Below are 24,508 nucleotides of genomic sequence, written 5' to 3' on the forward strand. Positions count from 1 at the left end.
TTTCTCTCGCCACGGCTGAGTTGTTGCGGTACTGTCATACAGACCTGTCAAAGCTAATCTTGATGGAACGTCCCTGCTCGGCCTCAATGACCCACTCACAACTCAGGGAGTCTTTATAGTATCCTGGCCACCCCGGGGAGAGGATGACACCAGATGGCCCTGAGTAGTGCCCCCCACAAGGAGCTGGAGGGGAGAAGAAGAGGGGATTTTTTTTTTTTTTTTCATGTGAGAGATGGATAAGATAAAGAGACCAGAAGCAGAGAGGAGAGGAGAAGAGAAGAGAGGAGACACAAAATTTTTTGTTATAAAGGTGATAGCACTCAGCAATCTTTTGTACCTACATAAAAAAGTATTAAAAGCAAATACATACAGGATGAGTCACCAAAGTACAAGAGTAACAAAAATACCTGAAAATGAATGTGGCCTGTTTTGGCTGGACCGAGCTCTGTGTTCAGCACAACCCACTCACCTCTCTTTTTCTTTTGTATGACCAGATTCATCTCTCGTTTCGTTCTCTTTCTAACTCAATAGCCGACATATCTGTCCAACAACCACACATTTATTCGTTATCATGGTTTAGTACCTTCACATTTGGGAATGAGCCCGCTCCACATCACCTTGCCTTCCTCCAGATGGCAGGTGATGGTGTCAGCGCCTTGCGTCTTGATGAAGCCCTCTTCACAAACCACAGAGATGGAACTCCCAAGTTGGAAGCTGTCACCGAAGCGCCTCGCGTTCAGAGGTACGCCGGGGTCGGGGCACTCGTTACGCCCAAACGCTTGTAATGAGAAGAAAGGGAACAAGATGTGGTGACAAACGTTCTTGTGTGAATGAGAAATGGGGTCTTTGAGTAGTGGAGAGATAAGGGAAATGGATGTCGCTGTCTGTAACGGTGGGAGAAAAACCTACAGAGGTCTGCTCTCACACCTGAGGTTGACAATAGTCTCTTGTTTTCAGGGCTGGTTGTGCTCTCATCAGGAGAAAAAAGACCAGGCAGTTAGGCACAAGAGCCGGGCCACTAAATGGTGCTTTTTGTTAAGGGACTATTAGCCTCACTTGGGCTGCTGCGTAGCCACTTTTCTTCCTAAATCTTTCTAAACGTGTGTCAAAATACATTTGCTCAGCTCAGCTTACCCATTATAACTCAGCTGTAATGTAATCATGTCAAAAGCACTTTGATTTTACATTTTGCTGTCTAATTATTGGTGCTATATTGCTTTGATGTTTTGAAATGTGTGCTTAAGTGTTTTGAAAGGCGCCTACAAAGCAAATGCATTATGACTAGGCACCTGCTAATAAAAGAATAAAATAGGAGTAGACTAAGCTATGTGATCTGAGAACATACACATTCATATCATTTATAAGACACATCCTTATTTACTAACAGGAATCAAATTTAAATGTTGCTCTGTGTTATTCTGGTTTCTTTATTGCCATAAACTGCAAACATCAAAAGATGTCAACAACATCAACCATAGCATAAGAAGGACTGCCTATATAAAATGATTTGAGTTAACGGCACTTACTGCTATAAGTGATGTTGAACCCTCGGCCAGACATCGAATGATCAGCCTGAAACTCCAGCTGCAGTATGTTGCTGTTAGATGTCAGATGAGAAGGTACTTCAGCCCCCGAGAAGCGTCCTAGTATTGTCGCTCCTGACTGATCCCCATCTTTGATAGTAAGGAAGTCATACGGCGGCTCCAAGTCAAAGTCATTGAAGGCCAGATGGATTCTGGAGCCAGTCTCAGAGATAATCAGCCACACACAGTTAAGGTTGTTCCCGTAGCCTTCTGGGTAGTCGGGAGACAACACTGTTCCCATGGGTGCAGTGAAGTTGGAGAAACAGGGGACTGTGGGATAGGGCAAAATACATCAGCGCTGATTAAAAACTTAAAATATTCCAAGAAAGGCAATTTGTTTTACATTGACTCTCATTTACCACATGACAGTCTGCACTGCAGATTCTGCCATAACAGGATCAGGGACACAGATCTGTACAGAACAATGTCAGTACTGCATAAGTAGCTCAGCAATCAGGAGACTGCACTATTCCCATGGGCACTGAAAAGCTGGAGAAACTTTAAGGGAGCTGGAGCAGTCGCATAGCTGCACAAAAATACAGACGTATAGAAACACGGGTGCTTGGGAATGCTGTACACTGTCTCAATGGATGGAGTTAACTTGAAGGAATGGAAAACTACATTCCTGTTATGGATATGAGTTGTGTATATCGAACTTAAAAGAAAGACTTCTCGCTGCCTCAACAGAGGGAAACATACAGCATAGTGCAGATTGCATTCTGTGGAGTATCTGTTGAGAATAACAGGGAGTACTTGACTTTCTTCTTTTTCCAAAACCAGTCCTAAATAGCAGAGATCAATTTTCCATTTTACCTGACAATCCGTGCAATGCAACTTCAACAAACAAATATAGCTTAGTGTCATTGTGGACTTTCCAAGGGAGGAAGTATGAATGTGACTCACATATGCAGATGGGGATATTAGCTGACCACTGATTGTTATTCTGGCAGGTTATCATCCTCTCCCCGATGAGCTCGAAGCCAAACTGGCATTCAAATCGCAGAACATCTCCATTTAAAAAGCCGCTGCCCTCCTGGTAGCCATACAGAGGAGTACCAGGGTCACCACAACTCTCTTTGTCAATTTCTGTTGGTGCAGGAGTCAGGAGAGGAAGGATGGATGGTTGGATTGCCAAAGGAGAAAAAGGAAAAGGGAACAGCAGAGGATTAACTCCAGCGAAGTACTGTGGGAACACTTTTTTCTTTACACAATATCTGTAATGGTACAGCTGAGGAGGCTGAGACTGAGGTTGAGAAAGTTTTCTCGAAAGGAAAGGAGCAGACAGACAGGAGAGAAGAGAGGCAAACAGACCTGTTGCTTCAATAAAAGACCGTCAGAGAGCAGACCGATACAGAGAGCAGCGAGAGATGATATCTGCACTAAAGTCTGTGTACCTTTGTAGTTGATCTTGAAGCCAATTGAGCCCACACTCTCATCAGACTGCAGATGAAGCCACATCTGATGGGACATGCTGACAATCAGGTCTGGGACGAAGCTCCCAGTCAGCCTGCAGGGAGGGCATTACAAAGTCACAACAGCAGTAAAATATACGTTTAGAACATCCCAAAGATCCCACTTTTCCAGGGCAAATAAATTAAAATGGTTTCATGGCACAATTATTATTAAATTATTATTATGATGACATACTAAAATAATACCTGGAATGTTTGCACCTGCATAGAAATGTTTTACATTTGAATAGATATTGATGATAATATAATCCATCCATCCAGGGATTCGGAGACCAATGGCCACACAAAGCCACATAACGCACAGCTGACGGGACATTACTAATGCAGCGACACATCATCGGAACTAACCCGTCTAAGCTCACGTTCCCTATTAGTGCGTGAACAATCCAATGCTGATGGCTAAAGCTAATACCGGTAAGCTAACAGCTGACCTGGCTAGCTCGTTTCCACCTGCGAACTAGACGGGACGCAGCCAGTCTCAACTCTGGTGACCGTAGAAAAAAGAATAAAGTAGTGTGTATCCCGTACAGAAGGGACAGATGATCAGTCTTTCTCGGTTGTCTTTAAGTTAATAAGTTTCAGGTCATATTTTCATTTGGTACACGAGCAGTTTATAGTGGTCACAAACCTAGAGCGCCCTCTTGTGGCTGTAGACAGGCTCATATCAATCATTACATGTTAGATTATACAGATGTTGATAGATAAGTTTCATCTGAGTATACTTCGCAGGACCAGCCAAACTATGAGAAAAGATGCGACTCATAAATACATATAAACTTACTACCTTGGAACATGTCCAGGGATGGCGAAATGTAACTGCGTAAACTTTGTTTTCAGTAAAGTTTTAGAGCTAAATAAAGCACGTAAACAATTTGGCTTAACTCAATGACTTTTCCATTCTGTCCTCCACCAAACTATTATGAAGGCATTAAACATCATGCAACATTTAGCTACCATACACCAAGTCAACATATTACAAACTGAAATCATGCAGCATGGCTGAAACAGCGATTGTCTACATAGAGAGGGAACTATTTGGTGATGAATCTATGCAGGAAAGGTAGCCTGGCTCATAGGTGATGAGGACTGGTCACAGTAAATTTGAATGCGATTCAAAAGATATTGTGTTCACTACTTGACACAACACCAGGAACCTGGAACACCCAAGAATGCAGAAAATGGTTATAATAATATGGACAAGTAAATAAAAACCAAGAAAGTAATTAAAATTGACTATAATGTAAACTATAATTTGGGTGAGCAAAGTGGTGTTTTGGCTATAAAATAAACTCCCAATTTCAAACTACTGACCACTGTATATAGATAGCTGTAGATAGAGATATACATGATAAAGATGTGATACTTACACTTGAATTATTGTCTTAGAGTCGCCAACTTCCCCTCCATCTCCAATGGTCAGGGAATCGTAGCCGATTTCTAGGTCAAACTCTTCAAAGTTGATCTGAATAACCTGTTAAAAAAAGTACAATGTAACTCAGTGATTTTATCTCAGTCACTTTGACAGGTCGATATCCATTCTTGATCAGTCTTAACAAAAAGTACAATAAAGCTTCACAACAATATTTTAGAAGCACCCCCTATTAAAGTGATTGTTTGTCACTGTATGTTTTTGACAGAACATGCTCACATTTTCTTCCTTTTAAATTCAGAGAGGAAATTATTGTAAAATGAAAAGTGAATAACAAAATTAGTAGCAGTTATTTTTCTGTTATTATGCTGTTTTCAAAACAAATTGAAATTATTAAGAGAGAGAAAGAGAGATCGAAATCATGAGAGAGGAAATTATTAAAGGAAATTATATTGCATCTATTTTCATTTTCCTTTGAAATTACTGGGTGTTTTGGGGTGGAACCACAATACCCTGTTTAGTGAAGCAAGGAACTGCATATAATTTTGCTTTCTGTGCTAGGAAGGGAGACGAAAGGAGACAGATGCCAGTTGGGACCATGGATACAAGTTTGTCCTGGTTTTGGTTGATTGATCATGTGTGTGACTTTTCTGAACCAAAGGAAGAATAGTTGTCACTATTCTATCAAACTAATGGGGATCCAAAAATAATAAACAATGAATTAAGATTTTGTATCAAGCAAGTGTAAAACAGATAAAGCAGGTGGAGATTATTAAAGACTTCATACAATATCAACAAAAAAAAAAGACAGTTGGAACACTTTGAAAACTCCTCATTTGAATGAGTTCCAGTCTTCTGCATGATATGATCATTAGTGTAAGAGATCCAAAGTGGAAAAGGGAAACCTACACCTGAAAATGTCTTTGTAATGTCATATATATTGCTGTAGAAAGAAGACTATGCTTAAAAGAAGACTATAAAAAAGTAACGCCATGACATAAAGAATATTCTGGAACATTTTGAAATTACGCAGAAGGTACCCTTCAAACTCAAACCAAACAATAAATTGGAATCGGCAGAAAAAAGAAGGGAGACGTAAAAGTCAAGTCACATCACTTTCTTGACTGTTTATGAAACAAGGCTTTGACAAAGAGCGTGTGTCCATGCAGCACATCCCGACAAACAAAGGACACCGGAAACATTCTTCAAGGCAATACAAAAACTGACAGAAGCATCCCTTTACATTACTTCAGAGCACAAATCAAAACTGCAGAACCAATCATCACAAAGACATCAAGAAGTCCAAAATTATTAATTGCCTGTGTGCATTTACCCTTCAGACAACTTTGCTGGTCGTCACTCTAATGTCACTTTTCTCTTAACAAATGTACATAGCATCTCAAAAGATGACATGCACGGCGATCAAACTGGCAACAGCTGCTTACACTGATGATAATCATATAAAACTGCCGAGACATTTCACAACAACGGCACATTATCTGCGCCTGCACGGACTGTTGATGAAAGGAAAGGTCCTGTAATGACGCTGGTGTCGCATCTGTTGATGACGAGCATATGATGGCCGCTTGCTCATCCTTAGCTTCCCCCTTTTCTTTCTGGCCATGGGGAGGACAGTGCCGGCACAATATCTATGTGGAACAGCTCATTACAACGCACACATAAGCATAATTACCATAATAACACTAATGGACCAAGTTTCAGTGCCAAGTCAATGGCTTGTTTGCCTGCGAGAGCGCGCAGTGGCACAAAGCTGTGGCCCTTGCCAGTCCTTGTGAGCTCCGAACAGGAGTTGGTCGGTTGGTTATTAGTTCTTAGCAGAACAGCACTTAGCTGACGTCCCTCTGTGTACGACTCACTGGACGTGATATCAATAGCGAGATAAATCTGTGTTGGGGGACCGTAATGGCCATTAGGGGAAACTGCTTTGACCTCATCACTCTGGGGGAAACGCTGGTCTCATTCAGTCACTATTTTTCACTGCGCGCGTGTTAACTGATGATGATTGAGAAAAATTACTCTTTTCCTTCATTTCCATACAGCCGCGGTCAAACTGAAGGACTGGTCAAACCCGAAATGCAATCCAGTGCAGATATGTGTGTGAATTAGACATAGCAGCAATAGACATAAGTTAAAATACACACGTATTCTATGTAACCTTGAGAAACCCTGGGAAAACGCATACAAGCATAAGTACATACATCTCCAGACAGGGGACAGCGAGGGTAAAAAGGAAGCTTTCAGAACGCAAAAAGATGAGATCCTGCGCTTTTGGTAGGAAAAAAAAAAGCTTACTGGTGTTCATTAAATAATGATGAACTAGGGAAATAATTTGCAAAAAAAAAAACATAAGAAGATAGATAGATGCAAGCTATTACTTAAACTTTGTGTAAATCCGCTTTGGGATTTCCTCAACAAATTAGTCGAGAAAATGAAACAATCTTTAAAAACGACTGTGCACGTTACAAAGGGACTTCTCAAAGGGACATTTTACAAGTGGTAGAAGGGCATTTATTACCTTAATGGGACTGGAGGTACAACTGGCACCACACAACACTTTTTCGCTCATTATTTCCATGAACTGTATCAGTAATCACTGGGCTCTTTGGGCTCCTTAACTTTATATTTACTGTGTGGAAATTTTATTTGGAAAAAAAAAGAACTGATTTAACATTGTCGCAATGCAGATGGTGTTGCGAATCTTGAGAAACATATTTGCATCTAAAAACTTTAACAGCTAGATCTTCACAAAAAAAAAAACCTAGTCAAAAAAAATCCAGAAACTTTTTAAAAAGGTATTTTAAATGAATTTAATACATTTTTTTTATATTGTATGTTAGTTTTTTGTTTTTTGTTTTTTGCAGAAAATCACAAATAACACATTCAATGCTTCCTAATAAGTCATATATATTTTTTTGCTGTTTTAAAATATATAAGGGGCATAACAGAGCAACAACAGTTTTAATGTCTCTGCTTTAATTCTATTTAATTAGGTGCAATGCAATCTCAAATATTGTTAATTTGCAAACATAACTTCATATGGCTTGAATTACACTTAAAGCTAGGGTTGGCGATCTTGGAAAACCAGCATGTAGCACGAATGTAGCATTTCCCCAAGGCTCCGCCCAGCTCCGCCCAGCTCTCACCCCATTGGAGGAGCTCCGTTGGGAGCGGAGACGCGGAGACGTGCGTGCGGTGCGCGCAGCGCTTCCGGTCCAATGCGTTCCTGGCGTAACCTGTCCTCAGCGCTTCGTTTCTTCGTTTCTCTTTATTTGGACTACTCCAAGTTATGTTGCACTCACCGGTAAGTAAAGCCCCAAACATTCTTCTCCGCCATTCTGCAACGACGCTCCGTTCTTCTACGCGCGCACTGAACCAGGGTCAGTGCACGCCATTGACATGTACGCGCAGGGGGCAGGTCGAACGGCGAAGGGATTTGATTGGTTTAAAAAAAGGTGTCCCGTCAAGACGATTGGTTGCTGTTTTTCCCGTTTTACTCCTGCTGTAGATAGCGGATATTTTCCAAACTACTTTAAGAACACGCTATGAATTGTTTCCTATCGGGTCATAAAGATCATTTTAACCAGTATTTAAAAAAATGTATCTCATTCAAATCGCCAACCCTAGCTTTAATGGTCACAATCCAAACTGGGTTAATACTTTTCAGCAAAAAAAAAAAAAAAAGGGAAAAAAAAGAAGTGTTTATCCAATAGAGACAACCTCTCCATGTATTTTACCAATATGTGGCACAAAATGCTTGTTCCCTCCACCATATGACACAGAATTGACTCAGTGAAACCCACCTTGTTGGGGTCGCTGGCAGTGATGATCCACACGCACTGGGAGTTACTCTCATATTGAATTGGAAAGTTGGGGGATGTGAAAGTCCCTGAAGGTCCCTGAAGATTTGACCCACATGTTTTCACTGCAATCAAAGAAAACAAATGTGAAGATGAAACAAAGCATAAATACTTCACAACACTGTACAAAGATTTACGCAGTGTTAGGGAAGTTACTCAAAAGTCAGTTACTAGTTACAACTTCTGTAAATTGTAATGAGATTACTTCTTTTTGCTTTTGAAAAGTAATTTCACTACTTATTACTTTACCGTTTCCTAATTCACCGTGTGGCGAAACATCATAGCCATATCATTACTTATCCTGTCCACACAGTGTTTATTGTATAATTTAAAACTACAGGAAAGATCAATATCCGATCTGTGGGAACAAATAGGCACACAGGTCTCATAACACAGGCTATTGAAAGCATGAGGGGAAAAAATTTCCTCTTCTAGAAACCAAACCAGCTTTTCTTTAGATTTGTGTCAAACAAAAAATTAAATGGTCAATAAAATACAAAAAAGTTGTGGTGATTTTATCTTATAAACATAAAACAGAAATGCACTTAAAACCATAGAAGGGAACAGGAAATGCAACTAATAGAAAATTTTCTGGAGATATGGAGAGAGAGATAGATTGGTTGCCAAGTCACAAACTCTTGAACCCGTTAATGAATTATAAAACTATGTATATACTGTAATCTATAGATGATATTACAGAAGAAAAGGGCAATGACAAGTATTTGACTGATGAGTGGTGGTGACTGGTGGTGAGAAGGACCAGGGTGCAGCTGATCAGTATGGAGCAGTCCGGACCTCAGAAGCTGTGGTGTATATTGGGAAGTTTCAGCTCATTTCTACTCAGTCTTGAGACTGAGGGGCGGAGCATCAAGTGATGTGGAATAATGCTTTTTTGGAGCATCAAAAAGAGACGGAGCACCAGGGTTTTGTACAGAAAACAAGAACCGTATTGGTGCAAAGTGTGTTACTGTAGGCCAGTAAAGTAATTTAATTATAGATATTTTAAGTGTAATGTGTTACTTCACTCTTACTACGTTAGTGTAACCCTGGGTTTATGGCTTATTAGATGTTTCTGATTCAGATGGATCATAGTTTATACATGTTATAATTCATCCATTTACACGATTAATCTTTATTTTGGTACAGTGATGTACAGATCAAATCTCAATTCTAATTAAAACTATCTCTGATACTTTATTAGGAAATTGGACCTTTTATCTATACAGACAGATATTGATTTATGCAGGACATATGCTGTAAATCTTCACTAAACTTAACTAAACGAAACATCACATCGAAACTCACAATAAATATTGATGGTTGTGCACTCAGAAGGCAGAGCAATAACTCCTGCATTGTAATATGGCTGAAAGGTAATATATTGTTTGCACAAGCCGAGAGAAGGTCTATTAGCTGCATTTCCATTAATCACATTTTTAAAAGGTGCTCCAGGTATTATGAGAAACAGAAAAACATGCAGAGCCTTTTGGAATAGAAAAGTAAAAGTGCTGCTGCAGAAGCCTTCATACATAATTAACAGAAATGAACTTTCCTCTATCTGCATAGAGCCTATATCCAGAGGCACTGCCTTAATCAAACTGTTTTATTAGCTCTCCTGAAGCCTTGCTCACCCTTGCAGACGGGTCTGTGGTCGCTCCAAGCGGCGAAGACTTCGGCTACGCGCTGGCAGGTAATCGTTTTGGAACCCTGCAGCACATGGTCTTCATCACAGGTAAATTGAGCAGTTGCTCCGATGCTGAGGAGATAACAAACACCATTAACGGCTGAAAAAGCAATCAATTCTTCGAAAATGACTCCTGACAAAATATTAAATTCATTATTTATTTCACCTCATCTGTGGACAAAGAGCCACAGACTCAAGTGTGCGAGGACTTCAGAGTGCATTTATCTGGAGCACGTAACTAACCGGGCAAAATTGGCTCAGTTTTAATACTCGGAAAGGATGAAAACAGTGTGAATTACAATGTATTTATCATTTATCAAAGCATAACTAAATCAAGACCGGTGAAAGGTTACAAGTTAGTGGTTTTTTTCCTGTGATCAAAAAATCCAATACATGTATGGTGAATAGTTTTCTCTCAACAAAAGGTTCAGTCTTTCAAGAATAACAAAAGACAAAGCTTTCCTCTCAAAAACTACTCAGCATATTAGATATTTCAAAAGAAACGACGTTTAATTCTAATGTTATTAACAGTTAGGTGAATCAATGTTCCTGCAAATATCTAAAGCACATTTTTCAGGTATACAAGTATAAAGTACAAACTTCACACAATGAGAAATAAATAGAACCACACAACGGGAATTTATACTAATAGAAAAATGTAATTATGGGCTACCAACATGCAGAGCAAACAGGATTAATATTTCAAATAACACTTCAAGTTGTTGTCTTTCTTAATTGCAACTTCAAAAAGTAGTGAAGTATTTCAGAACTGGTGAAGCAGATCATATTGCAAAATTTTAACTCAAGCATGAGTCAAATTAAATGCCTGAAAAGACACTTCAAGACACTGTTGCTCCAGAATACCACTATATTACAGGCATTTGTAGTTTGTTAATAATTTATTACTAATAAAAAAAAATACATTAGAAAATGGATAATTCCCCATGTCTCTTCTTGATTCCTGAAACCCGTCACTGTTTTGGGATGGTAGAGCGGGTCGGAATGTTGCTGATTCGATTCCCTCCCTGTCCAGTGTTCCTGAGCAAGACACCAAACAAAATTGCCCCCAATGGATGGACTGAGTGCCTTGCACGGCAGTCGCCTCCATTGGTGTGAGTGAATGTGTGTGTGTGCATGGATGAATGTGATTAACAGTGTAAAGCACTCTGGGAACTGCTCAAGCAGTGGAAAAGCAATATCTCAGTGAAATCCATTTATCATTCGACAGGAAGTGTCTCATGTATTTAACACAAACAGAACAGAACACTGACATGTGCTCATTAAGAGCCGAAGAACACAGGCTGGATAAAAACAGTCTACAATGCACATTATTACTTGAGAAACTGTGATAGACAAACAGTTTCAAATGTAATCATGTGAAAGAAATTGGTGTAATGATTTATTAGATGATTCATAGTAATATCTTTCAAATAACAATTCTTGCTCTTGCTAACTTTTCGATTTCACACACACATCTGAGCATCTTTATTCCTGTGGGAACATCAGCTTACCTGAAGTCAGAGCCAGTCCGTTTGCCATTCTCTGGCTCCCCTGGGTCAGGGCAGTAATTAGACACCTGTTTGACTCCTCCTTCATTCACTACACAGAGAAGAGCAGAACCAACAATTCAGTGAGAGAGAGACACCACCATTAAAAAAAACAAAAAAAAATAAGAAAAGAAATAGCACCTTGGTAGTAAATATAGTAACTCTGCCAGCTCAAAAAGTACTGTATGATTGGAAACAATTGAGCTCCGGGACTCCAGCAGTGAGACATTTGACAGTTCAACGTCATCTGTAGATGTCAGAGACTATTAACGTTATTTTTCAGCGCTGTTGTGAACTGAATTCACACTCGCGCTTTGTAATATCGGTGTGAGCACCAAGGGTAAATGCAGCTCTCTTACCCGAGCTAAACAAACTAGAGGAAAAATCTATTTTGGCCCAATGGGGACTAAGAGGATTAAATAACCTTCAACTCTGAATTGCAAGAGCAACAACAATCACTCAGTAAGACTCTACCTACATAATAACAATTTAAGTGCACTAGATAATGCCTCAGAGATGTGCTTCATATTCAGTATTGCCTCGACTGTGGTACAAATGTAAAGATGGCTTCGATGAAGAAGAAAAGCAGTTTTAAAAAGGCTCATCTTACTCACATTATTAGTCATAAATCAAAGGCTGCATCCTCCGGAAATTTGTGAAATATGTGCTGTTATATTAGAGGTTTTCTTAGAGTTTTTTTTCCAGTTGAACATCAACATGCACACACACACAAACTCTTCTATATTCATACGAGAAGCTCTCCCAGCAAGTGTTATTCATTTTAAGTCTTCCAGAAAGTTAATCAGCTTTAAACTAATTGCTGCAAAATCACAATACAGTCATGTGTTGAGTTATATGCAATAAATCCACAAGGCTTATGAAGCCTTCCTTCAGTCTTTTAAGTGATATACGGCATTGTCTCGTGGAGATTATGTCCTGTGCATTATTCATGTCTCATGCAATGCTGCGGCTATGACACAGAAGGTAATAAAGATTACAACCTGTTATTATCAAAGTGTTCAGCACACTGTTGAGCTAAAGGGAATTGTGTTCCAGATTTATGTTAATGACAACTCCACGAGCAATTAAAATGCATTCACTCCTTTCTGAAGAGCACGCAAATCACCCGACAAGTGAGCGGTCACTCAGCCTTGACTACTTCCACGTGTATGAATCTAAGCATCAATCTTATGTGCCACACAAACAGGGTAAAATCAGACTGAGGGAGTTTCTTCCGACTGAAGTTTATCAAACTATATTCATTCTGTCAGGGTAGGATGTCCAGTACAGTGAAGGGAGGGAGAGGTCATCAGAAAGAAAGAGACTGCACTTCTGCAAAATCTAGTACTGTAGCTTAATTCCTTCATCGAATGATGCAGCAAAAAGAAAAAAAAAAAAAAAAAAGACAAAAAGAAGAAACAAAAACTCAAAACACAAGTTCTCCACAAACAAAAATAAAAATTCAAACAATGAAAACAGTTGCATAAGAAAAATAAAAGACTTACTCAAAGACAGTTTGTTAGTGTTGTCCTTTCCTGGTAATAATTTTACCCCTCTGGACTTAAGCTCTCCAGAGCTTTTCACTGGTCGAGAGCAATAGAAAGAGTTCATTAGATAAAAGAAGTTACAGTATTAGATGTGAGAAGATACAGTACAAGTGTTTCTTTCTCTTGTCTTGTGAAGAACATCAGGCTGTCATTGTTACTGCTGTGCATCCTTTTCCATAAAGCAACAAGTCCAATGACTATGACATATCCCTGAGGCTCAACCTTAGTTATTTGATAAAACTTCAACTAGTTTTCAGTGCCTGTCTGTTTGTGTAATTCCCACATCTCAAAACAGTTGATGGGAATCGATCGGTGAGGGCAGATTAAACAGTCAGAAGTTTCAGGGGGAAAAAAAATCCTAGGAAGAATCAAAAAAACAGCCAAGGGACTGCGATGGTGCTTATCTTAAGACGTACTAATTAAACACAGTTGGGGCCAGATTGCAAACAAAAGCCAGGTGATGCAAGCGGCTGTCATCAATAGAAGAGCCGACAGCAATAAGTTGTGTATCACGCAAAACAAGGCTACTTGAATTTTAAAACGCTGGGCTCTCCTCTGAGCCACCCAGTAGGTCAACTGGTTATTCTAAGGTGTTAAACAAACAGGATGTGAGTGGATTTTGTGACCAGATGATGATTATATGCTCTAAAGTATACTTCCTAATTAAATCTGTAAGCGCTTGTCTTGACTTGGAATCATTTGCCAGTAGCTTTTGCAATTTCTTTTAATTACTTCACAGTAATACGCTGCAACAAATGAGGAAAGGGGGGATTTCTGTGTAGCTGTGTTCATGACTCAATTCACTGTAAAGTGCTCATCATGCCTGTTACTCCAGGTTTTTATTCAAGTGTTTACCATGAAGTCGCAGGGTTTCTATCTGGCTGAGGGCCAGGATTCGAGTGAGACTATATACAGCACATGCACCGACTTTAAAGTCGTGCCACAGAACAATGTCAGGGTAATGAATTGTTGAGGGGAACAGAGCAGAATTTTTCCAAGGGGGAAGTATATACTGTATTTATCTTTCAAATATTTGATTAACAGGGTCCTTTGAAGTCAATGGTTTCAAGCAGGAAAAGCCTCGGTGCCCTCTACAGAGGGTATTAATCAAACTGTTTAATATTCAGTTAGCAAAGATCAAAAAATGTTTTGCAATTACAGTGTGTTTTTCCTTTTCCGCTTAAGTAAGGGGCATCCTCTGTTATAACATGCAAATGAAAGAGCCACGTCTTACCTTGATACTGAGCCCTGAAGCCTTTGTGGCGATGGTTACTTTCTGTCACGAAATGCAACCGTAGCCAGTTTTTGTTGCTGATGATGGGTGCTGGAATATTCATTCCAGTAAGCCTGAGCGTGAAGAATCAAAAAGAAGGAAAACACATTTAATCTGTTTTGACTTTAGTTCATCTCTTCAGCTTTTCCCGTGTACTTCCCCTCATCTGCTCCCGTTATTGAAAACAGAAAACACAACATTAATACAGCTGAAAAATCAGTGGATGAGAATCTCAGGAAGAAATGTCAAGACTTCATTTGAGACACAATCAATATTAGCAAGCAAAATAAACTGACTCAATTAAATCTTTCTTTATATATATATAACTATTTAATTTCCAACAATAAGGATTCATGTTAACAAGGAAGGCCAGTCGTGCAAAAATACCGATTTGACTCTAACTTCATTCACACAGTTTTTAAACAAGGATGGAAGAATCTGTGAAGGAAGACAGAAAACAAATGTATGCTGTGTGTGGTAACCGTGATGCCAACGTGTCTGTGTGACTCAAAGTCTCTGTGTGCAACCTGACTTTATCTGTCTGTGTCCGCGTCTGGTTTTAGATCAGAGCTTTCGTTCAGCACGTGGCCGCGGCATCGAGGGCGCTGGATAATCGAAGAGACTTAAAGCTGCCAGGGGCCTTCTCATTTGTCTGGTTAACCAGCTCCTTTTTTTTTTCTCTCTCTCGCTTCTATTGCTTTGCAATCCCACCTCTGCATTCCCTGTCATACCACAGTCAATAGAGCACAAGGCCATTGTAGCTATTAAACAGTGGCTTGGGAGAGACTGAAAAAGAGCACGGTGCAAATTGAGCCCTGTGTTTCCAAATAGACTCCGTTTATTAGAAGAGAAAAGAAAAAGTACAAACTTTGAGCTTGCGTGCCCGCCCACGTGAATGTTTTTTTTTTTTTTTTTTTGTTGTATGCGTTCGTGTGTTAAGGTTACTTTTCTTTGTAATTCTTTGGCATTTACCACAGAGAGACCTGAGGGGCAGAGAGATAAGGGCAAAATGAAAGAAATAAAATTGGCAGTTAGCGAAAACAGATGAGACAGGAAGACGCCGCTGCAGAGAAACATATGTGACACTGACTTTTTCCAGTTTGCGGCCACCGGAGTAAAGAACATACATCAGAACAATACGTCTTCTTGACATTTGAGACTTCGTTATTTTGATTACAGCAAAGGCATCCAGCTGTTCGAACGGGAACTTTCTCACCTCGCGGTGAAGCATGTTTCCAATGCTGCCTGTCACATACCTTATTTTAACTGATGAGCAGACTAAATGCAAATTTTGAGTACTGATCTGTTTAAACCAAATTATCCATCACAAGGGGCGATGATGGCAGCTCCTAGAGGGGAGTTAAGAGGTAATTGATTTTCACACAAAAGTTGACCTTTTCGCTCGTTGCGTCATTGATAAAATGCTAATGACACCAATATACGGGCTGAATGAATAAGCACAGCCTTCAGGTGGAGGAAGTGGAAGACACTCCCTCTGTGTATCATGTAGCAAAAAGCTACAAATTATGGAACGATATCCTCTGGAAGCCAAAAAGAAAATGGATTGTCGTCATAAAACTGTACCTATCTGGAAGTAACAAGCAGCCTCCAAGTTCCAGAGTAGTGATGGGACATATTTAAAGCTAGCCGAGGTAAATATATTGTTGTCACAAGGGCAAAGCGTAGCAGAGGAAGTGAAACATGATCCACCATTAACACTAAATAAGGGCTTAATGACACCTTACTAAGGATTTACTCCACTGGGTGAATTTGCATCAATGCGCCTCAAACCACTCTTTTAGATTATGCAATAGCGGCCATGCAACAGTCCCTCCGCAGCATAACGTAATGAGAGCACAAAGCTAACAATAGGCAGCGTATTATAATGGGATTGCTGCGATGCCCAGCGCACTCAGAGGTGGATATCCCAACATTCAGGGGCAGGGATGTAATTAACACAGATGTGTTTTTAGATTGAAAGCTGACAGAGAGGAAACACTTCCTGCAGTTCATTAAAAATTAATGTACAGCTTGCCAAGGGTTTCCTCCCCCCCCAAATTTTGACAGTTTGTGACTGAGCTATATGGTTAAAAAGTACCTTCACAAATAACAAGCAAAGTAAGAAGTGCATTATTTTTTTGTCTCCCCAAATTCACAACTGCTTTTCAAAAAAAAAAAAAAAAAAAAAAAAAAAAAAATATATATATATATATATATATATATATATATATATATATATATATGCACATCACAAGCACAACCATCTGACTGTAATAAACATAAGTTAATTAATTGGAAAGTTGGGACGCCAGTTTCTGCAAATCAAATGAGAACAAGAAAGTGATGTCTACTGTCGCCTTATTGAGTGACAAAAGATGAGAGAGTCCAGTGGGGGAAAAAATGGATTCTCACTGCCACTCTGCCTCTTGCAGACTGACTCAGACTGTATTTGTTCCTTCATAGATATGCTGTGTGGCTTTTTGGAGATTACTCCTTGGCACGAGGGCTCCGTTCCATATGTGCTTGGCTTCATCCAAGTTTTAATTTGCTTCATATCGTTGCTTCGTGGCTTCTCGTGGGCTATTGGTGGATGTCTTTTGACGTAGGTTTGCTGGGCATACGAGAGGGTTCTCGTGGAGTTCTCAAAGTGAAATGTGCATGATTTGATAGGATGGGAGGTTGAAGAGTGCACGGCAATCTCATCAAAATACCAACCTAACGAGTCCCAGTGTGCAGGGACTGTGGCCAAGTGTGGCCCCGAGGCCAAAGCGATAAGCCGAAATCTCTGGCGTCTGTACTTACTTTCACAGAGAGGCGAGCTCGGAGCGAGTGCGCCATAGATAATGAATGATCACTTCTTACATGTCAAAAAGATAGGGCTAGGTGAATTTGTCTTCTCTTCCTACCTCTGTTTTATAGAATCTGACACAAGGGATTGAAGGATAATTGAAGGAATGTTTTATGAGATAAGAAAGAATCCAATGATGTCTCCCCCCTCCTGCTACACCGTGATCACAGTGGCTACCGAGAACAATGAACACGTTGGCATTATAACCAGCACCTCCTGAAACGAAATATTAATTTCTTCCCAGATTGACAAAACCAAGGCTTTCAAAGCAGAGCTTTTTGGGAAGATTCTTTGTGAGGAAAGATCAATAAAGAATCCCAGAATGGAGACATTGAATATAATACACATGATGATTTAGTTAAAGTAAGTAATTTAGCTGCAGGGCACCTCTTGCTTTCAAGCGCCTTTGAAAATTGTAATTTTCCTCTGACAACCATTCAGCCCCTCTGGTGAAAAATGATTGTTTGTATTCAGTGAAGCAACCTAAAAAAATCTGCCTTAATTGTTTGGTGATGTAACAACAACTAAAATCTCGGGTTTCTAAATATATCTGCTTCACGCAGAACCAACTGCTAACCAGGTGGGTCGGGGGTGGAGGGAGCTATGAAACTGAATGAGGTCGGTGAAAAGAACAACAATACTGTAAAGACAAAAACAAAAACCTAGGCTGGCCAGATTTCCAAGAGTATATATATAAAGACTGCCTCCAACACCCTTGATTTATGTGGGTCCAGTTCTCAAGTAATGACTGACGTATAATCTACAACTCGTCTGAGCAATGACATAGAAGGTCAGAAGAATAACAAAGAACTGCTGTTCGAGGCCTAGCTGGAGTGTTCAAGGCTTTTGTACATTGTTTTTTTTTTTTTTATATATATATATTTTTTTTTTTTTTTTTCACAGTGATTGATGTGTAGCCTCACACCAGCCTTCTCCAGCCTGACAACAATGAAATCAATAAAATAATTTGTGGAGATCTGATAGAAATCTTCAATTGATCAAAGGATAAAAGCCATTAAAGAGTCAGAAAAAATAACATATTTCACCCCATGGCTTTGAATTTTCTATAACGTGGAGATTTAGTGACCTGGGATTGGTTTTCTGGTTGAATGAGCTGAATGAATGCAGTTAGCTAGTTTGACATTAGTCATTTATATTTTTTTGGACTTTGGGATTAACAATTCATAATGTGCAACTTTTTATTTGTATTTCAGTCGTGTGTTGTGTCACTTAATACCAAAATGCAATGAGACAGGTTGAGCAGGGATAACAGGTTAAGCTGGATCACACTTCAAATCCTGAAGAAAATGAACAAGTTAAATCTAGCAGAATTTGACTTGCCAGGCTGTCAGTCATTCCACCACGGCAGCTGTAAAACCTCCAAGGGTAAATTGACAGTTTTCTTGTCTGCACCTGCAGCTAGTGCTATATGTTAGGGTGTTTTAAAGCTTAGCTGGCCTTGTGCATGTCGGAAACATTAATAAAAAGAGAGCGAGTGATAGCGATGAGTTTTATGTGTATGGAAGATTCATTTGGTGTGAATGTGTTTGTTTACCAGATAAAGTTGAAGCCATATTCCTTTAATATTGTGGCCTTGCAGCACTCAAGCTCACTTGGCTCCCATTTGGTTTGCGGTGCTTAAAGCCAAAACTCTGTCTGACAGTGTCTGACATTTCGGTGACATACGATAACATCACTGAACAACTAAAAGTGATGTGCGCTGACAACTAAACACACATGAAAAATCTTTTAGAGGACAAAGTTGTGCTTCTTAAATATTTCTGAAACTGTTTTAACCTGGTTAAAAACAGTAAATGGTGTAACATGGATAATAATAATGCTTGTCTGTGAGAAACTAGACATAAGTATGTAATCGGCAACAAAAGAAAAATATTAATTAATCATAATCAACATTAAATAGCATGCATTAAAATGCAAATCGAAAGAATTGTGAAAACCCCCTAACATGGCATTTTTTGAGATTTCAAATTGTTATCCATTCTCTCAAAACTGGACATTTAAACAGGTATAAACAAAAATACATTCAAAAAAGCAAAACACTGCATGGAAAACATTTCAAGCAATTGGTGATTATAGGAGGTGATACCTTAATTTCTTCCAATTCAATTTCCTGCAAAAAAATAGATTGCAATGTGTTGGAAGGACAAGTCACAAACACGACGGAGGAATTTAGGGCTTCGAGTTGTGAGTTTGCAACCAGCTGATTAGAAAAAAAACAAGCAGCCAGTTTTACACTGTTTCCTTATTTGCTGCTGAAGAAAATATAAAAAAACATTGCAGACTTGCTAGATGTCCAAAGCACTAAAATCATCTCTCAATAACAAAAAAAAAAAAAACCTGCATTCAGCAATAATGTCTCAGTTTACTGTTCATATTACACGAAACTGCTTTGTCACAACTTAAAACAAAGGGTAGTGCCAGCTTCGAAGCTTTATGGAAAATGCACTTGTGTCAGTGAAAGAGTTAATTCCTGAGCTCTCATACCTATGAGAGGGGGGGTTACCTGATGGTCTGTCAAAACACATCAGTGTCATCCTCTATCGGCTCTCTGTCACACTCTTCTCAACTACGTCAACATACAATACTTAGCAGTCTTCGCCACACTCGGAGCACCTCTCCTTTCGCCTCGGTCTCTCACTGACACAGTGTCTGCCTCCCTCTCTCTCTCCCCCTGACTCCGAATGACAACTCGCAGGGACAACAGAGCTTGTAGCTCCCTGATTGATTGGAGGTTCTTCCAGCCAATTATAATTAATGCCTGGCAGGATCACATAAAGTGGGCTGATACTCCCATCCGCACAGCACGCAAAGGAGATGAATAACCTTAGAGTGAAGGTTAGGGGTTAAACTCATTTCAGATATTCTGGTTTCAGCTGAAAATGACTTCAATATCAGCCCTAATGCAGGAAGACAAACTGAACCGTGTTGAGGCTGCATTTCAAACAAAACCTTGTAAAATTGCGATTTATTTGTAAATTGAATTATGCAACAAAGAATGTCATTGAATCGATTTAATTCACTTAGAAGCATGAGGTGTATTTAAAAATCTTCCTGCCTGCCGCTCTCCATGAAAATGCATTAAAGGCTTGTTTGTATTGTGGACAGGCGTGTTCTATCAGTTTCCAATCCATGCCGCTGATTTTTAAGAAGTCTTGAAAATGTGCACAACACGCTGGCAAACACCTTTTTTACCAGGACCAACACAACAACTTCAGGTAATACGGCTCTGTTTCAATGTGAGCTCTGAGAACAAGTACAAATCTCATGACCCATGAAATCTACAATGCAAATCCCCCTTTTTTTTCCCAGGGATCATTGTTTTATTGTGGTTTTTATGATAAAAACAGCACCAAGGTACCAAGGATAGATTGGTTATTTCTTCCCACTGTTTGAATAATATTTTATTGCTACCAGTTTCCATTCATAATTAAATCATTTAGTTATTTTTTCCTTAATTGCTTCTTTTGAAACCTAGATATTTCTCAGTATTTCTAGGTATTTGTCTCTCCATACGTTGCTTTATTGAGTTTATATTTTACTTTATGTACTTTGACAGCTATACCGTTTGGTCTTTATGCCCCAACTGAAATACTGTTCTGCTAATTTATGACTTTTTTTTTAAAACTTTTCAATAAAAAATGAGTACATACTCAGAAAATGAACCAACTGCAATAAAATGTCTCTGAGATTTAGGTTTATATTCAATTTGGTAGCAGTTTCTTAAACAGAACAAAGACCATGGGAAGAATTTTACTAGAATACTAAAAAGCTCTAGTTTCTTTTTGCAGATATTTGACAGAATTTAACCCACATTAGTCGCATTTACATGGGTCAAAAAAATCCTCCTTATAATTGAATTTTAAGGTGGAGCGGACTGTAAATGTGTCATATAAACACCTGAGCGGCTCCGTCTCACTTGGAGCAGATTATACTTCGGATCTGATTGTACGAGGTAGTCTACACCGATCAATAACTGGCTCGTGCCTCACAAAAAGTGCCAGGCCGTGAACCGTGTTTTTTGGGAGGATTACTCATCCCGTGCATGCGTTCCCCTCATACGCAGTGACGCCATTATGTGCGCAGTAGCCAGGAATTAGGAAAGTCTAACTCAAGCACAAGAACAGGACGATGGTTGAAAAAAAACTTCATAATAAAAACCCTGAAAGAGCATTGAGCGGTGAGATGACCGCAAATTGTGCAACAGCGAGTTGTTCAAAGAGCTCCGTGGTGGACGACCGGCGGGCCACGACTGGCCGGCGGTGCTAGCGGCCCCCCGCTGGCGAAGCAGAGGCCGACCAGTGGATCGGGCCCAGCCAGCTGTGCGGAGCCCCGCCGGCCGGCGAAGCGCAGGCCGGCCGGCGGAGCGCTCGCCATTGAGCGTGTCATGGAGATGTTTGAACACTATTTGAGCAGATATCAAGCAGATTAAAACACTCTGCTCGGGGCTGAAGACTGCTGACTGCAAAAGCTGGAGATCAGAACCTGGTAAGTGGGAGAGAGACTTTTTGTGCATGTCAGAGAGGCTGAATAATCTGCTTCACCTCGGGTCCGCGTATACGAGGATTGAACATGGATCACTTTATGTGGCGTCCATGTATATGGATGCTTTGATTACATTGTTTTCAGTCCGATTGGAAAAAACACCGGCGTAAACTGGGCCATTGCTGTGCAATCAATTGTGAAAACGCCACTTGCTTTCCTACAATACAACCTCATTTTACACAAGACCACATTTACATTAATTGTCAACAACACACACACACACTAACACACACACACACACACACTGATGGGAATAACAGTGTTACTAATGGCGCTATTTTTTTCGGGAACAGGAGTTCTAACTAATTACTACTTCCATCGGTACAATGCTGTTACCGTTACCGACCATTAAATGTGGTCATAGTGAAGAAGATGATAGCAGGCCAGGCGTGGCTATACTTGAAGAATGGTATGTCTACCAGCTGCAGCCTGTTGAGGTGCAGTAAATATTAAATGCTCTATGTAGGCACCTGTTCATGCTGTTCTATTGTCTGAAACTGGCCAGTGAAGCATGCTTGGAAAAAAATTCAAATTCTTAAACATGTTTAAACTTTGAAAAAAAAAATGAATGCAATGTTTACTTTCCCTGATAACTAGTTACTTTTACTGTAGAGTAATTCAGTGACTAACTCTGTCACTTTTTGGGAGAAGTAACTGCTTTTTGAAAGTAAGGTACACTGTGCATACACTCCGATCACAGCAGAAACATGTCTGGAGAACTAGTTTTTCCCTTTTTCACAAGTCAACTCACCATATGGTTGGTGGTTCTGATCCTTCTATTTCCAGGTAATCTGACTTCTCCTCCATTTGGAATTCTGTGAAAACCAGGGAGATGGTGTCTCCCGGATCCGCCAGTATGGTCCATTTACACTCCCCGCTGCTCCCAAGGCCTCCGGCACCTCCACCCCCGCCGGGGCCCGAGGAGTCACCACTGGGGAAGTCGAAGCTGGAGATGAGCCCACTGGAGCCCCTGAGGGTGCCGCCGCACGTGTCCTCCGCTGTCAGTCACCAAAGAAAAAACAGGGTAAAGGGGATTAGGGGTGGCAAGACAGACAAGGGGTCCCTAGGTTATTTCGGACATGTTATTCAAAGTTCAGCATTTGGGAAAAAGTGGTTAGAGGCATGAAACATTATGTTCCTGTCCCCTCGGATAAATGCAAACCACAGACAGTCTAACACTGGAGCTGCACAGCGAGGCGGGTGGGCCATTCCAACACGATTTTGTTTTTCACACATTCACACGTTGTGGAGTCCAACTTCTTCAACAAAATCCTGCCTGATTATGGGAGCATTAATGATATCAAACACAAAATTAAAAGGTTGCTTGTGTTTTCTTTACACTGACAAGAATCATGAGGCTTTCACGAGTGGCAATTGGCAGGCCAATTTACAAATTAACAGTGTGCTCATTCTGTCACAGCTTACTTTACTGCAGTCTCCATGCAAGGGAATCAGTCATGAATATTTCTTTATGTGAGATGCTCCCTTTTCCCCCCCTCTCTCCAACCGAGAGCCGGTAATTCATCATTGTTTACTCTGAGCCCCCTCATGTTACAAGACATACACAAATGGTGATAAACAGTGACTTATAATGTGTTTTTTTTTTCCCCCCCTTAAATGTGAGGAGCACGGCACATCATCTGAATGCTAATACACTCCACCATAACACCGGCTTGCTCTCCTTCCCTTTGCTTCAGCACCCCCCCACCCCCATTCTGATATCTACCCATTCCTCTCTTCCGAGCCTTCTCCTATATTTCTACTATTACTCACTACCCTCCCCTCTATCCCTGTATCCGTTTTTTTTTTTTTTCCTCCCTGAAGAATTCTAATGATGGCAGGGCTTTCACAGTTTTCACATCATTTAAGACTAATATGTGACACTCAGCTGTGCCAGGCGAAACCTTTGATGGCTCAGCGCTCAAACTCAGGGCTGTCAGAGCTGCCAGCCTTGGAACATTCCTGTATGCTGCATTACACGATTGGTCAAGGAACAAGGAAGTGGATGTATAAAATTCAAAAGAAGATGAAGGGGGCAGAAAAAGAGCTGCTAGTTAGGTTGATGCATGTCCTTTGACACACGAGCTGAAAGTACGGCAATTGATCAAAGTCTTTACAGGGTGGGAAGAGATGGGAAATTGATAGTTTGGGAGACATCGATGTTGTCCATACATGCATGATTCATGTTTAGGGTAGACATTCATTTGCAGGAGACACCAAGGACAGGCCTGGTGTAGGCTGGTGTGTTCTATGGAAGCAGCCCTCGACACAAAAGTGAGAGGAAATATGATTTGATTCTGTTTATAGTCACAGTATTCCACATTCAAATCTAACCCTGGGTGAGGAATATATTTCCCCCCCATAAATCTAAGATGACATTTCAAAGGGGGTAACTGAAGGATTTGGATTAATTTCGGTTGAAATTAATCCAATATCAAGAGCTCCAGAATCTGACCAGAGGAGCTGTATTACTTTTTCACCTTGATGACAGACAGGAGGGCAGTGTGAAGTGTCCTTGTGACCATGAAGGCAAATTGAGCAAGAAAGAAGTGTTGGAGAGGCGAGAGATAATGAGAAGGGAAGCTAGTGCTGGGTAGAGGATGAGAAAAGACAAAGGAAAAAAAAATGGAAAAGAGACAAGTGGAAGGAGGAAAAAAGTCACAAGAGGAAAGGATGAGAAGAACATTGGACTTCTGTAATGAACAAAGAAAGAGAGAAGACTGGTTGAGAGGGTGGAAAAGAAA

The 24,508-nt window shown here is 40.2% G+C and overlaps 1 protein-coding gene across 3 annotated transcripts in view; it reads right to left on the bottom strand.

The window, feature by feature from the left end:
• The window catches only part of LOC115397239 (CUB and sushi domain-containing protein 3-like), a 228,627-nt gene that overhangs the window by 145,541 nt on the left and 58,578 nt on the right, over positions 1 to 24,508 (bottom strand). For all 3 annotated transcript variants that reach the window (XM_030103466.1, XM_030103468.1, XM_030103465.1), the window contains exons 5-16: positions 22,516 to 22,762; positions 14,315 to 14,427; positions 13,039 to 13,116; positions 11,498 to 11,585; positions 9,934 to 10,058; positions 8,246 to 8,367; positions 4,423 to 4,526; positions 2,978 to 3,090; positions 2,487 to 2,669; positions 1,527 to 1,853; positions 584 to 778; positions 45 to 183 (exon numbers count right to left, since the gene is read on the bottom strand). In XM_030103466.1, coding sequence (XP_029959326.1) covers positions 45 to 183; positions 584 to 778; positions 1,527 to 1,853; positions 2,487 to 2,669; positions 2,978 to 3,090; positions 4,423 to 4,526; positions 8,246 to 8,367; positions 9,934 to 10,058; positions 11,498 to 11,585; positions 13,039 to 13,116; positions 14,315 to 14,427; positions 22,516 to 22,762 — 1,834 coding nt within the window. The remainder of the gene's footprint in view (positions 1 to 44; positions 184 to 583; positions 779 to 1,526; positions 1,854 to 2,486; positions 2,670 to 2,977; positions 3,091 to 4,422; positions 4,527 to 8,245; positions 8,368 to 9,933; positions 10,059 to 11,497; positions 11,586 to 13,038; positions 13,117 to 14,314; positions 14,428 to 22,515; positions 22,763 to 24,508) is intronic.

This window comes from Salarias fasciatus, chromosome 11 (genome assembly GCF_902148845.1).
Source record: "Salarias fasciatus chromosome 11, fSalaFa1.1, whole genome shotgun sequence".
NCBI classification, from domain to species: Eukaryota; Metazoa; Chordata; class Actinopteri; order Blenniiformes; family Blenniidae; genus Salarias; species Salarias fasciatus.